At 45.4% G+C, this 16,351-nt stretch overlaps 1 protein-coding gene across 1 annotated transcript; it reads right to left on the bottom strand.

Moving 5' to 3' along the window:
* Window positions 1-1,171: 1,171 nt before the first annotated feature.
* Window positions 1,172-15,203, bottom strand: LOC146854989 (uncharacterized). The gene is made up of 2 exons (XM_085651068.1): window positions 13,812-15,203; window positions 1,172-1,635 (listed from the first exon to the last, which is right to left on the bottom strand). The coding sequence occupies exons 1-2, from the start codon at window positions 15,112-15,114 to the stop codon at window positions 1,172-1,174; spliced, it is 1,767 nt and encodes a 588-aa protein (XP_085507194.1). The 5' UTR covers window positions 15,115-15,203.
* Window positions 15,204-16,351: the final 1,148 nt, after the last annotated feature.

The following is a 16,351-nucleotide window of genomic DNA, read 5'->3' on the forward strand; positions in this document are numbered from 1 at the left end:
CTAGCTTCAGGTGTCTGGACAAGAGTGGTGGTGCACTTTTCTACTCACCCAAGAAGGTGTGTCAGATAGTAGTCACCTGCTGAATGCTACACAAACTGGCCTTGCGCAAAGAGATCCCCCTGATTCAGGACGATGATGAGCAGCAGCAGCCCCCTGCTGCAAACCCACACATGCCCAGACGATGATAGTGGCGAAGAAGGTCTTGACCTGTGTGAACAGCTCATCTCCAACTACTTCCATTGAGTGTAAGTTAGCATTGAGCAACTTTGACTGTGCCTCTGTGCTTTGCTGTTCTGGGCCAAACTTTGAGGATGTATTTTGATGCTGGCTGTTGTTGGCACACTGCTAAGGGTTACTTTGTGCAGCGCTGTGTTAGTTTTTTAACTTACCTCATGTCCATGTTGATGGTGTTGGTCAGTGTTATCTGAAATGCATCTTGTACAGTGTTGACTAGTGGTGTGTTTTTGCTGTCATGCCATCATATGACAGCTCACTGTTATTTTCTTGTGTCGTTCTAGGTTCCTCCGCCCTCTCAATGGAGTGTCGCATTCAAAGCTTGTGGTACATTGCAATGTGAGTTAACATACTACTTACTGTGATAAACATGGTACTGAGACAAAGCCATAGGGGTGTTATTTATGTTTATTGAAACGTGACTGAGAGGTGAGTGTTCAAGTTGTAAGTGATGGTACATAGTTCATTAGGGTAGAAAACACAATGGTGTAATTCTACAGTCCAACAGACCAGTCCCATCTATGTGGCAAAGTGGGTTGGGACCTACAACAAAGTCAATGCTCTAAGCAACACTGGTTACATCAACGGTGGCTCCTAGAACTGGTTCTGCGAGGTGCTTTTCCACATGATTCTCCTGTGTGCTTTCTCGGACGTCCCTTCTGCTGTTTGGCAGGGGGGGACCCTGCTGCATGCTCAGAGGTGTCTGAGGAGTCTGTGTCTTCTGACTCACCCCTCCCTGTGGCCGCTGCTGAGGTGTTGCATGTATCATCACGCTGACCACTGGGGGGACAGCTATTTGAGCTGCATGAATGTCCCTCAGAACACTCACAAGCTGGCCCATGTACTCCACAAGTTTCCCCAAACGTGTGTCCATGGACCTCTGCAGCAGGTGGAGCTCCCGCAGTTATTCCATGACCTGGCGCATCTGTCCCTGGTTTTATTGGTATACACCAAGCACTGTGTTAACAGTGGCCAAGGCGTCAGTCTCAGTGTCCTCCTGTGACTGTCCCCCAGTTGTCCTCCCACCTGCCCTGTAGACATTGACCTGTGGCGTTGCCAGTTGATGCCCCCGCACACTGTCCCCAACATCCCCGGGCTGCCTCGTGAGATTAGTGACAACTGCCACAGGGACAGTGTTGGAGGCAGCGGTGGTGATGGTGGAGGTGACTGCCACACAGGTCGTTGTTGCAGGGGTCAGCGTTGTTGCTGCTGTTGTGGGAGTCGTGGTGGTAGGGACAGTGAGGCCCTGAGACAGAGCTTGACCTGCTACTCCTGAGGGGCCAGGTTGGTGCTCCTCGTCTGAGAAACGGAGAGAATCAGCATCCGAGAGATCACCTTCCTGGGGGAGAGACTGGCTCGGCTCGTTGATCTCGGTATCCCCAGGTGTTGATAGTGAATCAACTGTTGGACAGAGGTTATATTGTCAGCATGTTCAGTACACAACACAACTTTGACGATCATGTTTTGGACATTTCATTTTAGATAACCAATCTTTAGACCTTGGCATTCGTTTGTCAGCAGTTGTACATGATGTAGAGGTACATACATTACTTGATAGCGATGTGACATGGTGATACCAACACTTTCACATGTACAGATATTGTATTTCCAAGGACATGTCCTCATGTACCAACTTGTTTCTCATCCACTTCAGTTTATGCTAGGATATTCGAGACCTTTCAGAAAGTATCTGTCTGCTATGCAGCAACTTCATGATTTCTGTTGTTCTGTTTTGTACTGACATCATGTGGTTTGTGAACTTTGACTGAGTCTCTATGCATGTGTTGTGTTGATGGGAGCCTTTATGCTTTGAGGCACTGGGACTTGCACATTGCATTTTGGCCATTGCGTAATTGGACTTTGCTTTGCAGTTGCATGTGTCTGCATCATTGATACTATGATTCATGTGACATCTAAATGGGATTAGCTGTGTATGCACTGGCTATGACTTATGGAGCTTTACAGAGTTGTCTACCAAGTGCGGGATGTGGTGGTCATGTAGCTCCATGCTGTTTGGGAGGGAGTCCAGAGGGCCTTGTGGGAGTTGTGGTCTTGCTCTCAGGTCCCAACCACCCACTCCCCAGTAAAATGACTACCTACCTGTAAGGTGAAGCAGAGGAGGGAGATGGCAGCCATGTGGCTGTGGTGTGGGGCGGGTGCTCCATGCTGTTTGGGAGGGAAGACAGAGGGCCTTGTGGGAGTTGTGGTCTTGCTCTCAGGTCCTAACCACCCACTCCCCAGTAAGATGGCTACCTACCTGTAAGGTGAAGCAAAGGAGGGAGATGGCTGCCACAAGTCTGTGTGGTGGGGAGGGTGCTCCATGCTGTTAGGGAAGGAGACCATGGTGTATGAGCTGACTACCTACCTGTAAGATGAAGCAGAGGAAGGAAATGCTAGCCATGTAAGACATTTATATTGAAAGCATGCATTCTACCTAAGTTTGATTTAGTCTGGGAATTGAAGCTCAATTGTTGTGCACGACAGAACATTGCAGTGTGATGTGATAATATTTTTGGTACTCACCAGTCTGCACTCCCCCATCTATTCCTGTGAGACTGTGAGACTCTTGGGATGCAGTATGGCAAGCACCTTCTCCTCCCATTCGGTGAAAGTTAGTAGTGGAATGGGAGGGCCGCCACCATTTCTTTGAGCCGCCTCATGGTTCCTCTGGGCCCGAACCTTGACCCTGCTCTTGAGGTCAGTCCACCGCTTTTTGATGTCACGCAGTGTGTGCAGGGTGGTCCCTACTGCATTGACTTTGTTGTAGATCCTTCCCCACATTTGATTTTTCCTCAGTAGTGGGGTCTGTTGGACCAGGTTCCTAAATAAATGTGGTTCTACCCTAATTATCACATCTACCATCCCTTTCAACTCTGTGTCACTGAATGTTGTCATTTTTGGTGGGGGGGGCATGGTGCAAATGAGTGAGGAGTGCAGGGTGCAAGGTGGTGGTGAAGATATGTGAGGTGTGTGGATGAGAAGTGATGGTGTGTGGAGATAGGTGGGTGTGATGGTGTGCTGTGTGATGTGTTCTGTCTGCAAAATGGTGTGCTGTCTCTCTCTCTGTGTCTCTCTGATGCTGACTTGCAAGGGATGATGGTCAGTGAAGGGATTGGTTTTATCATGTGCTATGTGGGTGTGTCCACATTAGTGATGACCACCAGGTGCTGAACATGGCTTTCATTATCAGAAAAGATTTGGGGTGTGTCATTGGGGCTTGTTGGATGTGATTGAGGGCAGCAGAGAGTACAGGCACACTTTGAGCATTGTTGTGAAATTTGTTCCGACCACCATTCATTTTGCCTAAGCGCGACCGCAGCGCAATTAGCTGTGCGGTCATACCACAGCAGTAGCGCCTTTTTAGTCCATTGAACAGCTTTCCCCGTCCGCAGCGGTCTGATTTGCAGCTTTTCTGACCGTGGCAGACGTTGTTTTGTGAATTCCGTCCGCCGCGGTCGGATTTTACATGTATTGCATCGTAATCTGACCGGCGGAATTGCTGCGGTGCATGCAGGTGGTTTTTACCGTGAGCGCGGCGGGTGGATGGCTTTTCTGTCTGCCATCGTAATCAGCCCCACAGAGTTTGTGAAAATTAAGCCCAGCGTGTTCCCTGCCCTATGGGTAGATCCAATGACTATCTGAGATAGACTGAGCGTGTCGAAATTAGAGATCAGTTGTACAACCTTTGCCTTTCCAGCCTCCTCGCCATGGAGATTAAAATCTCCATGCAGAAGAAAGTGTTTTGATGCCAGGACATGCGTTACAAAATATTCTGTGAGGTGCTAGCTGAACTCTTTTTTGGGAACAGGAGGACGATACACTAGGGCACTTTTCCAAAAGTCAGTGGAGGAGAGTTCAAGCTTAAAAATGCAGACAGACACACAATCTGCATGGAGTGTTTCTATTAGGGAGACTTTAAGAGTATCTTTAAAGACAATGGCTATTCCATCTCCGGTTCCGCCAGCTGTATCCACTCTTAGCATGCAATAGTTTTCCGTGGCAGCCAGTGAAATGGCTGGAGATGCAGTAGGTCTTGGTCAGCTTTCGGTAAGCAGACTGACATCAGATGACAAAGAAGAGAACAGGTCCCAAAGTTCGATCAGGTGCTTTGGTAGAGACCTGACATTGCGTAGGACACTCTCCAAATGCTGGGAGTCCTGGGGCTAAGAGGGGGGAGGGGAATAGGGTGAATAATTTGTGGTCAGTGAGGTAGGAACACACTTCTGTCAGTGAAATATAGAAACAATGGAAATTGCATTTTCTGCAAGCAACGGGACCTTCTAGAGTGGAGGGGACCAGAGGAGATACCAGCTCTGTCTGACGTGTTAATATTGTGTCGTTTTTCACTAGGATAAATAATTCTGGCAGAGTACCTGCTTTCTGATGTTAATGATGCAGTGGTCCTGGCGAAGATCGGGTGCAGACGGGCTTGCCTTAGGCGCGTCATTGGCACACCTGCTGCACGCAAACCGTCTGTGGGGTGAGTAAAAATACGAGCTTTCTTCACAAAAACAGCAGACATCAGTGGAACAGAAGGCTGCGACGGTGCAAAACAGATCATAAGGTAAACCCAAAGTTTAACATATAATGTGTAGCTTTAAAATAATGCAGCTTTAAAATAATGTATCCACTTGCCTGACATTTGCTATCTACGCAACAGCGTCGTCATCGCCATTAAGTAGCCTACCGGATATTTGCAGCTAAACTGTTGAAACCACGGCTTTCGTGCAAACCGGAAGTGGGGTAAGTAAAAATACAAGCTTTCTCCACACAAACGGCAGACCGCAGTGGAACGGAAAGCTGTGATGGCGCAAAAACAGATTATAAGGTACACCCAAAGTTTAATATCTAATGTGCAACTTTAAAAAAATGCAACTTTAAAATAATATACCTGCTTGAATGGCAGTTGCTGTGGAGGAATGGAGCATAGAGCAATAGACTCGCCCTTCATGCTAAATTTGTAAAACAATGAGTGCCGGTTCCCAAAGCCCTGCTCAGAAACCCGCTACCGGTGCTATTAAATGCATGTGCATTAAATATGAGAGCTGCGTATACGGCACCTCTTTAATTTTGCTGCCAGATGCTCCTTACTACTTAACCTTACTTTAGGAGGTCCCTATGTTCTCTCTTTGTGCCGGTTTTCTGTCTTTCTCTTCCTTTTCTTCTTTCCCCTTTGTATGTTTCTCCCTCTCTTAGGGGTTCATTACGATGGCGGACGGACACGAGTCCGCCCGCCATCGTTGCGGTGGTTGGAACTGCCTGCCAGTAATGCGGCGGTCCCACCACACATATTACGATGCGCCCACCAGCATGGCGGCACCGTTCGCAAAGTTAAAATGGCATGCACTGCATTTCCCTGCACTGTGTGGCAGGTACCACACAGTGCCTGCCTTGCAGTGCAGGGAAATGCAGGGGGGTACCATGGGTACGCCCCAGGGCAGCAACACCTCCCCCCGGAAGAAGGGGGGCCCGCAACGGGCCCCCAAACCCCATCCCCACCAGCCTTTCCATGGGGGTATCGCCGCCATGGAAAGGCCTTTTCCTCACAACATCCTAATTTGGTGGACGGTGCCTGCTAGGCACTGACACCATTTTAGGCACCCTGCACCATCCGCCAAGCAATTGGTACGATTGCCTTTAGCGGTGTAGTGGCGGATAGACTTTGCGTCCACCACGGTACCTACCGCCATTCTAATTGGGCGGTGGGAAAATCACTTAGTGATGGCAGAAGGACCGGCGGTGGTGGGCCTTCCGCCATCCTAATCGGCCTTTAGTCTCCGAAAATGTCTGATGAGGACAAATAATAGCCTATTCCCTAAAATATTTGCTAGTGCACCGCACTGGCAGCACTCAGCCCAAATTAAGCACTGTATATCACCTCTTTACACATTGGCTCCCTTCGCTGTGAGTGACTGCTACAAAGCATGTGCACATTGTTCATATCCACTTAAAAGTAGTTCCTGGTTCTTCAGTGACATAGCTCTTATAATGTGCACTTTTTAGGTCGAGCCTAGACAGCGCATGCGCTGTCTGCAAGACTGTTGTATCTTTCCTCTGTGGGCTTTTGCCAAGCCCATCATGGCCATTCGTTATGTGCTGTGCCATTCAGAAATACTGCCATTTTATTGTGGCATTCACTGTAATTGTCCCTCCTTTGGGGCTTGGTTCCCTCGAAGGCGATTTAACTACGTGAATCTTTTTGTTGCCCATCACACTGTGTTTACCTTTCCTCCGGTCACAGTGTGTGATGCCCCTCCTCCCATCGGGGCAGCTGCAGCGTCAGTCAAAACACAGTGTTCAGAAAGAGAAAGTCACTGAAGGTTTCGTTTGTTCGTGTGCCTCTGCTCAGGTATACTTAATTGATGTTTTGTAAGCAACCTTTCACTCCACGAATCGTGTTTCACCACTGCTGTTTTCCAACAAAAGCAAAAAAAACACTGCTCCTATTATTAGTTACGGTTTTTAAAAAAAGGCACACTTAATGTGTGAATTACAACAAGGAAGTGCTTATGGTGCAGGTTATGTTCGTAATAAAACAAAATATATTTCTAATGTTGACGTTTTAGGGGTCGGGCACATTACATTAGAAAGGGGATTTCACGCTTTTATATTAGCAAATAAGAGAAAACATACATTTATTGGCTTGTATTTAGTTTTATGGGTCGTGCTGTAGGAGTTTAACGTTTTTTTAATTGTGCAAACTCGACCTCAAGGTATCAGAAGCTTCACATGATGAGCACCAGTTGAGCTACAGATTGACACATTCATTTTGTTAGGCCCTGAGAAATTAAGTGACTTGCCCAGAAACACAGGATATTCAGCCTCCCTGCTGAGACTCAAACCTGGCTCCCCAGCTCCGAGATCAACCGATCCAGCAGTTAGGCCAAATGCTATCTATTGACAGCACCATGACACTTATCTTGTGAGGTTTACGTGTTACAAACATATGCCTCTAAGGACACAGTGTTTTAAGAATGTTTTGTTGCTTTCTGTACCCATCCTGCAGTATACTTCATGTTTCACAAGCCACCTTTCACCTCAGGCATCGGGTTTCCCCACTGCTGGTATTTGTTACGGCTTTATATGAACAACAAACTTATTTCTGTGATAACCAACTAGAATGCCTTCTCTCTCTCTGTGTGCAATATGCCGTTCAGGTAACACTCCATGTGTTTTTTTTAAAGCACAAAGGACTAATCTGTTTTACTAGTTTATACCTGCTCGTTTCAGTCCCCATTGTTACAACACATATTTTTCTATAAAAGACACACACTGAATACTTGTAGCCGTTAGGGGATCTGGACAGGTTCTTTCACTTTCTTTTTGCCTCGCTCTCTCTCTCTCTCAATCTCCATCTCACTCTTGCTCTATATCTCTGTGTTTTCTCTCAGTGACATTTGTGTCTATGTTCACTCCGCCATTCCCTTATTTTTCCAAATATCTTTCTATCTCATCACTTTCTTTATCTCTTTCTTTCACATTATTTCACTCTTTCTCTCAAAGCCTCACTGTTTTCATCGTTTTTCTCTCTATTCTCTATGCCTTTCAGTTCTCTCTCCAAATATCTCTAACTGCCTGGCTTACTCTGCTCTCTCTCTCCTTATCTTTATACTTTGTTTCTTTCTCTTCACTTTACCTTTCCAATAGCAATTATATTTCCAAATGTTTTTTTTCACTCTTTATCCCATCTTTCTCTATATATCCTTTATCTATACTACACATCCCTCCGTTCACTTTACATTTCTGTTCACAAGTCTGTTTGTCTTTAGCCTGTTTCTCAGTGATCTCTATGCATTTTTTTTGTTATCCATTATCTTAAACTATACTTCTCTAAGCCTGCTGTCCCTCAGCCCTCCACGCTATGCCCCTTTCTCACTATAACCCTATATCTCCATGTTCCTTTGCATCAAGGCTGTATCTTTCTACATTGTAGGTATGCGTTATTTGCTTCATGCATACTGACTTTTAAACTTTGGGCCAATCATCATTAAAATTTGAAACACAATCATTTAATTGGTGGTGCTCCTTCAAGAAGGCTGACGTGCAACATGCACAGAGATGCTATCAGGTTGGGATTGTGTAAAACATTTACGCAAGCAAAACAAAAAGCTACCAGCCTGAAGCCCTTTGTTCATTAGCTACGTTCCTATCTTTTAGGAAACTAAACTAGGCACCCCCAAACAAAAGATAAAGTAGATTTGAACACATGCTCATACATTTTACATTTATTAGGGAAAAATCCGAGCATAGATCTGCATTATTTTATACAAAATTGTTGGAAAAGACTTCTGTTTCTTGTAAAACAGTGCTAATGCAATGGCTTTATCTTTAAAAAAAAAAAATGACATTGGTTGCATTTATATATTCCACACATTCTCTTTAAGCTCTGGTTTAAATATTTTTCTTGTACAAAACGAAAAGCTTATCTTATGCTTTTTGCACATCAGAAACACACTGTATGATTTTGCGAAGCGTGGTTGGGTTACTCTACACTCTATTTAGTTTCCACTCTTTGGCTTCAGTGCTGGCATTTAAACTTTTGCAAACTAATGTTTATTTACTGTCAGTACCCCCGAGTGTGTGGGAAAAGTTGCAGTTTTTAGGGTTTTCCAATCAGATCCTCTTTAAGGAGAAAAACATTTATTGACTAAATGAAAATACAACATGCTTATATTGTGCCATTTGCACATTTTAAACATGCAGTAAAAGTATTAAGAAGGCGATATTTGCAGTATGTACTCCGGATTTAGTTTATGCTTTTGTACTTCTGTGGAACAATTGTCAATGTTTTTGGCCACATAATTACACTCTACTCCATACCACATAAATATACTCCATATAAATCCACTCCATTCCACGAATCAACACTCCACATAAATACACACCACACCAAGCCACATTATACCACTCAACATAATTTCGCTCAACATCACACAGATTCACGCCACACAATTCAAAATTCCACAGCACATAATTCCACTACACACCACATGTATCCAATCTACACCACAAACATCCACCTCATGCCACAAAATTCAATACCACACCACATAATTCCACTCCATGCCACTCATGACAGTTCAGGGTGGTAAGAGGACATAAAAAACATTGGTTCACCTCCCATAAAGTCTGCTCCCTCAACACTGCAGTACATAGACAACAAGCATTCAACTGCACATAATTCAACACAATGCACACAATTCCACAACACTCAACAAAATTAGACTTCACATAATACTACGCAGCACCACATAATTTAACTCCACCTACTTACACGGACTCAATACAACATAAATACACCCACCCCACATAAATTTACTCTAAGCCTCACAACAGTCCAGATAAATACACTCCACACCATGCCACATAATTCCACTCAACATAATTTCACTCAACGCCACACTGTTCCATGCCACACTATTCAACTCCACACAAATCCATTCCACACCACATAATTCAATACCAGACCACATAATTCCACTCCACAACACAATTCCACTGCACATTACATATATCCAATTCACAACTAGGCCTGGGCTAAAATTTCGTTTCGGTCGCGGAAATTGCGATAATTTGACATTTTCGCGTTCCGCGGAAAGCGCGAAAATGTCAAAATTTCCACATTCCGCAGCTTAGCGATAATTTGTTTCTTGCTCGCGCTGTAAAATAATACATTCTCGCGTGCGCGCGATCGCTTTACCTGAATCCCCGCGTTCGCCGACAAGTTTTCCCGATCCGGTCGCGTTCTCCATGAGATGTTGGATTGTTGGTAGCCATTTGCGCTGTCTCGCGACAGTTCGCGCCCGCAGTGACGTCATGCGTCGCGCGATCACGTCTTTCTTCTCGCGAACATGCACCGCGAGACAACTGAAAACAAGATGGCCGCGCCCGCGAGCAACCACATGGGTAAGTTGGCGAGCTGCGTCCATGCAGAAAATACCGCGAACGGGCGGGAAAAAAACTTCCGCATCTTCGCGATATTTCCGCGTGTTTGCGGAGATTTTTAACATTTTCGCGATAATTTGCGAAAGTGAATTTCGCAAATTCCGCCCAACCCTATTCACAACACATAATTCAATTTCATACCACAACATTCAACAGCACACCTCATAATAAAACCCCACTATATAACACTCCACAACACAAAATACTACTCCAAATAATGTAGATTTTCCTAATATATTATGACGGAAAGTCTTAATTTTATTAAAGACACGGAGGCGAGTATTATGCTTTCTTTTCTTGCTTTTATTCCAACAGCAGCAAGATAAACTAACATACCCAGAAGGCTTGGTGGAAAAACTACCAGCCAATGGAAAACGAAGAAACAAAATATTGTCCAATCATAGCTCAGCTCGTAATATAAGGTCTATCCTGACTGCGAACAGCCCTCTTTCTTGTGCGAGCAATTACAGAGAATACAAAAATAAAGGAGTAACGGATAACAAAATGCATAAAGATAGAGTCCACGTGAAGACTTCCTTTCCAAAGAGCAGTAGAGGAGACTCGGAGAGGAGTTCGGATCCAAGCATGGTAGGCGATGGAACCAAAGAAGCGATCTTGGCAGGATCCGGGGAAACCTCAGGGTGACGCTGGTGGAAGCGCTGGAGTGCCTGTGGGGAGGGAGAACAATTGTTAGAAGTGTTGCAGCGGGATAATACTCGCCTCCGTGTCTTTAATAAAATTAAGACTTTCCGTCATAATATATTAGGAAAATCTACATTTTATGGCAAGACCGGAGGCTCCTATTATGCTTGTTTAAAGCATATCTACCACTAAAGAAGATGCAGTAACAACAGGTTTACAATAAAATGTACGAAACACTGTATCATTAGACCAATCTGCTGATTTTAGGATGTCCTCCAGACGGGAGCCAGCCCAAAAGGCTTTAGAAGCCATGGCTCCCCTAGTGGAATGAGCTCCAAAAACGGAGACGTCAATACCGGCCAGGGACATGACCCAACGAACCCAGCGGGCCAGAGTGGCAGAAGAAACAGGGTGAAAGGGTTTACGGAAGGAAATCAGAAGTTGGGAGCTGGAGGAAGTCCTGAGATCAGAGGTTTTACTCTCATAAACTTTTAGGCATTGACCTACACACAACTTGGGATTGGAGGGAAAATAAGGATAGAACACAGTATTTAAATTAGTCTTTGTGCGTTTGTGAATATGGAACAGCACACCAGTAGGAGTGAATTGGCGAGAAGAGACATCCATGGCCCTCACATCAGATACTCTTTTAATGGAAAGTAAACATAACAACATAGTGAGTTTGGCAGAAATCATTTTCAGAGAAAGAGCAGAGTTATCAGGCCAATTAGAAAACAACTGTAAAACCAGATTAACATCCCATAAAGTAGAATACTTAGCCAACGGAGGTTTTGAAAAACGAACTCCTCTCAGCAATCTGCAGATCAAGGGATGAGCTCCCGCAGGTTTTCCATCGATATGGGCATGATTGAGAGAAATGGCGGATCTGTACAGATTAATAGTACGATAAGATTTGCCAGAACTGGCCTCAGAAGCCAGGAAGTTAACAATAAAATTTAAAGAGGCTGAAAAGGGATCGACTGATTTTTGAAGACACCAGCTTGACCAAAGAGACCAGGCGGATTTGTAAGCCTTGGAGGTGCCTGGGGCCCATGCACGACTAATGAAGACTGAAGCTTCCTGCGAAATGACGAGATCAGAAGAGGAAGGCTGGAAATTTTCCATGCGGACAGCACCAGTGATTGGTCGACAATTAGAGGGTGAGGATTGCCCAGGGGGTCCGAGAGAAGATCGGGAAGTGGGGGAAGAAGGACGGGAAAGTCCACCGCCAACTCTAGGAGAGACGGAAACCAAATCTGGGACTGCCAGAAGGGAGTTACCACTACCAGAGACGTCATCTGGCGACGTACCTGCGAGAGGACTCTGTTGATTAACAGGAAAGGAGGAAACGCATAATTGAGGTGGAGGGACCAATCTTGAAGGAAGGCATCGGTCGCCAGAGCCAGAGGGTCCGGACACCAGCTGTAAAAGCGGGGCAACTGAGAATTCAGTCGAGAAGCAAAGAGATCTATTGAGAAAGGACCCCACAACCGAGAGAGGGAGAGAAACACGGAGGGAAGAAGCTTCCAATCGCTGGAATCCCGGAGATAGCGAGAATGCCAATCGGCGACGGCGTTGAGATCCCCTGGAAGATACTCCGCAGAGAGCGAGAGATTGTTGGATAGGCAGAATTCCCAAAGGCTCTTTGCTAGGTCTGCCAGGACCTTTGACTTGGTGCCACCGAGATGGTTTATATAGCGAACCGCAGAAACATTGTCCATGCGAAGGAGGATGGTACAACTTACTTTGTCCTTTGCCAGACTCTGAATTGCAAAGGAGCCTGCAAGCATCTCTAAACAGTTGATGTGCAATTTGGACTCCTCTTTTGACCATGTACCTCCAGTCGATATTGGTCCACAACGGGCGCCCCAACCCGACAGGCTTGCATCGGATTCTAATACAAGATCTGGGGCGGAAGCGAAAATGGTTCGACCGTTCCAAGCATCTAAATGGTTCATCCACCAATGAAGTTCTTGACGAGATTCGAGATCTAATTTTACTTGATCGGAATATGCAAGGCCTTGCCGAATATGTCTGATCTTTAGGCGTTGAAGAGCCCGATAATGAAGGGGACCCGGGAAGATTGCCTGAATGGAGGCCGAGAGAAGGCCGACAATCCTTGCTAGGGATCTGAGAGATATTAATGGACGGCGGAGCGCCTGAGAAATTTCCGCATGAATATTGGAGATCTTGGACTGAGGAAGAAGAAGGGAAGCAGATGGGGAGTCTATGCAAAACCCCAGAAACTCCATACTCTGAGCCGGAATAAGAGAGGACTTCTCCAAATTGAGGAGGAAGCCTAGATCGAGTAATAGAGAACGAGTGATGTTGAGATCGTTCAATAAGGCCTGTTTGTCCAGATTCATGATAAGGATATCGTCGAGATAAATGATGAGCCGGATCCCAAGAGATCTGAGATAAGCCACTACAGGTCGCATCACTTTTGTGAAGCACCAAGGTGCTGAAGAAAGACCGAAAGGCAGGGATCGAAAACGATAGGTGACGTCTTGCCACTGAAACTGGAGGAATTTCGTGTGGGAATCGTGAATGGGAACAGCTAGATAAGCGTCTTGGAGATCGATACGAATCATCCAATCGTGTTGACGCAAAGTGTCTCGTAAATGTAGAATTGTCTCCATTTTGAAGTGGCGATAAACCACGAACTGATTGAAATATTTGAGATTGATCACAGGTCTCATCTTTTTGTTCTTCTTTTGAACGAGAAACAGAGTACTGAGAAACCCTGAGGGATCGAAGGGGGAAGCTAGAATAGCTTTTTTGGAAAGAAGGACTTGTATTTCGGAGGACACCAGAAGGGACATTTCTGTGGAGAACACTAACGGCGGGGGAAGAGTTTCTTGAAAAGGTGGAGCGTAAAACTCTATACGATAACCTTGGACAGTGTTGAGAACCCAAGGATCTGCAGTGAGGGACTGCCATCTGTGAAGGAAAAGAGATAAACGTCCCCCAACGGGGGTTGTTGCACCTACCTTGCTGGGACGAGTTGTGGCGGAAGCCACGTTGGCCCCTGCCTCTGTATCCCCGGCCTCTTTGGGGGTAGAACTGGGGCTTGTAGTCCTGTTGATTCGAGTTGAAGGAGCCACGGAAGCCTTGGGAGTGGAAACCACGGCCGGTAGAGCGGCTCCTGCCTCTTCCGGCCCTGCCAAAAACCCGAGATGGGAAGACTTTCTTGATGGATTGCTGTGCTTTATCCAGGGAGGCAAAGGTGGTGACGAACCTGCTCAAGTCTCTCACCAACGAATCTCCGAACAGAAGACCATCGGCCTTGACACCAGGATCAAGAGGGGCAAGATTGGCCAGTTTGGGATCCAATTTAATTAAGAGGCCCTTGCGGCGCTCATGAGTCATGGCTGCGTTGGTATTGCCCAGAAGGCAAAAGGCTCGCTGGACCCACAAAGATACTTCTTCTGGATTGAGCTCGGAGCCGTCAAGGCGAGCTGCCTCTGCCATATCAAAAATACGTGCAAGGGGACCCACTAGATCGAGCAATTTGTCTTGGCAGGAAGACCATGCTTTATCCACTCCTTTACGTGGATCTTTGCCAAATTTTGAGAAAAAAGTAATGAGAGGTTGATCTACAGCGGGAGTAGAAGTGATATGGGAAGGGAGAGAAGGCTTCGGGCACTCAGACTTCAGTTTAGCCCTAACCGTCTTGTCTAGTGGAAGACGAAGTCTTGCGGTGATATACTCCCCCACGTTTTCAATGGGAAACCATTCGGTTGAATTAGGGTGTCTAATAGAAGCAGGATCGAAGAGAGGAGTACCCTCGGGGTCAAGCACTGGTTCAGATGCAAAAGCATCTAACTTCAATTTTTTAGGAGGGGAAGACGAAGGGTCCACAATTTCAAAAAGATCAGTAAGGTCAGTGGCGTCACCCATATCGTCATCTGTATCATAAATTGTTGAAATGACCAATTTCTGTGGTACCTCTGGATTATTTAGTTTGGCTTTACGTTTGCCACCTGAACTTTTTAACCCCTCCTTGGAAGGAGGCCTGGGAGGAACCACGTCCTCTGTCGTATGTGAGGAAGACTCACCAACCACTTGAGACGCCAAAGGAACCTTAGAGAGTACCATCTTATGTTTTCTGCTATCCCCCGCAGAATGGGCCATTGTTTTGGTCATTAAACTTAAAATAGAATTCTCCATAGTTTTGGAAAAACGTTTCATGGAGGTCTCAACAGCATGCTCCACAGAGGTATTAATAAAGGTATTCAAATCCTCTTTAAATGCTTCCCCGTCATTGTCATTATTTTCCTCAGAAACATACATAATGAAATACTAGAGAGAACTGGACACAAAACTGGAAAGGAAAGGGTTAAAACTGAAGGAAATGAAGTGGGCGTGTGACAAGAGGACAAACCCCCTCCCACAAGGGGCGTGTGAATAGTGGGCTTTGAACCGGAAAGTAGCGTGGTGACAACGATTCTGAGAAGCAGTCGGGTCGTGAGGAGAAACGAAGCGCTGCGCCACCGGCTTGAGGAAAAATGAAGGCCGGTAAGCGAGGCGCGCGCGGAGCAGATGAAGCGTCGTTAGAAACGAGGGGGGGCTAAAAGGAATAAATAAGGAGCATACGCGCGTGCGAGCGCGAAGGCAAGCAGCAATGAAACGTCGCTGCGCACAAAAGAACATTCAAACAAGGTACACCATAACCATAGCATAAGACATAACTTTCGTTGAAATGAATTAAAAGGTACTTATCTTGACTGCGAGCAGCAAGAAAAGAGGGCTGTTCGCAGTCAGGATAGACCTTATATTACGAGCTGAGCTATGATTGGACAATATTTTGTTTCTTCGTTTTCCATTGGCTGGTAGTTTTTCCACCAAGCCTTCTGGGTATGTTAGTTTATCTTGCTGCTGTTGGAATAAAAGCAAGAAAAGAAAGCATAATAGGAGCCTCCGGTCTTGCCATAAAATTACACTTCTTAACACATAATACTCATATACGCTCAATAACACATATGTAAAAGACATTGCAAATTACAAAGACAATAGCTTTAACAAATGCGAGACCTATTGCATTTCTAATGCTTGTTTAATCTTATTTAGTTTTTTTAAAGTAGCTGTTATAAGGAGTTTAGTGACCTTATGACATAGTAGCAGTCTGCAATTTGAGTGCTTCGTTGAGTGAGGATTCCTTCTTGATGTCTTCAGAAAAACACAGTAGTAAAGTGCATGCCACAACGCCCGGAAAGGTTTTTCTTTTTTTTGGAGCATTAGTAAAACAGACACGACCGTGAATGTTTATTCAAATGTATTTGGCTTTTTTATTGTAAGTATATGGTGGCAACATAAAGGTGTGGCCTGTTTTTAAAAAAATATTTTTGTGGCACAGATAAAACTGTAAAAAATAACCACTGCACCAGCAAGCGGATTGACCCATTTACTTTCCCAATGCTTGTTTTTAACATGTTCTTTGCGGCTTACCGTGAGGAGAACATACAGAGTGACGCCTCTGTGTCACGCTATTAAACCATGCACGCGTTTTACTGAAGCATTTGTCTGACAG

This window comes from Triturus cristatus, chromosome 4_1 (assembly GCF_964204655.1).
Source record: "Triturus cristatus chromosome 4_1, aTriCri1.1, whole genome shotgun sequence".
In the NCBI taxonomy this organism is placed as follows: Eukaryota; Metazoa; Chordata; class Amphibia; order Caudata; family Salamandridae; genus Triturus; species Triturus cristatus.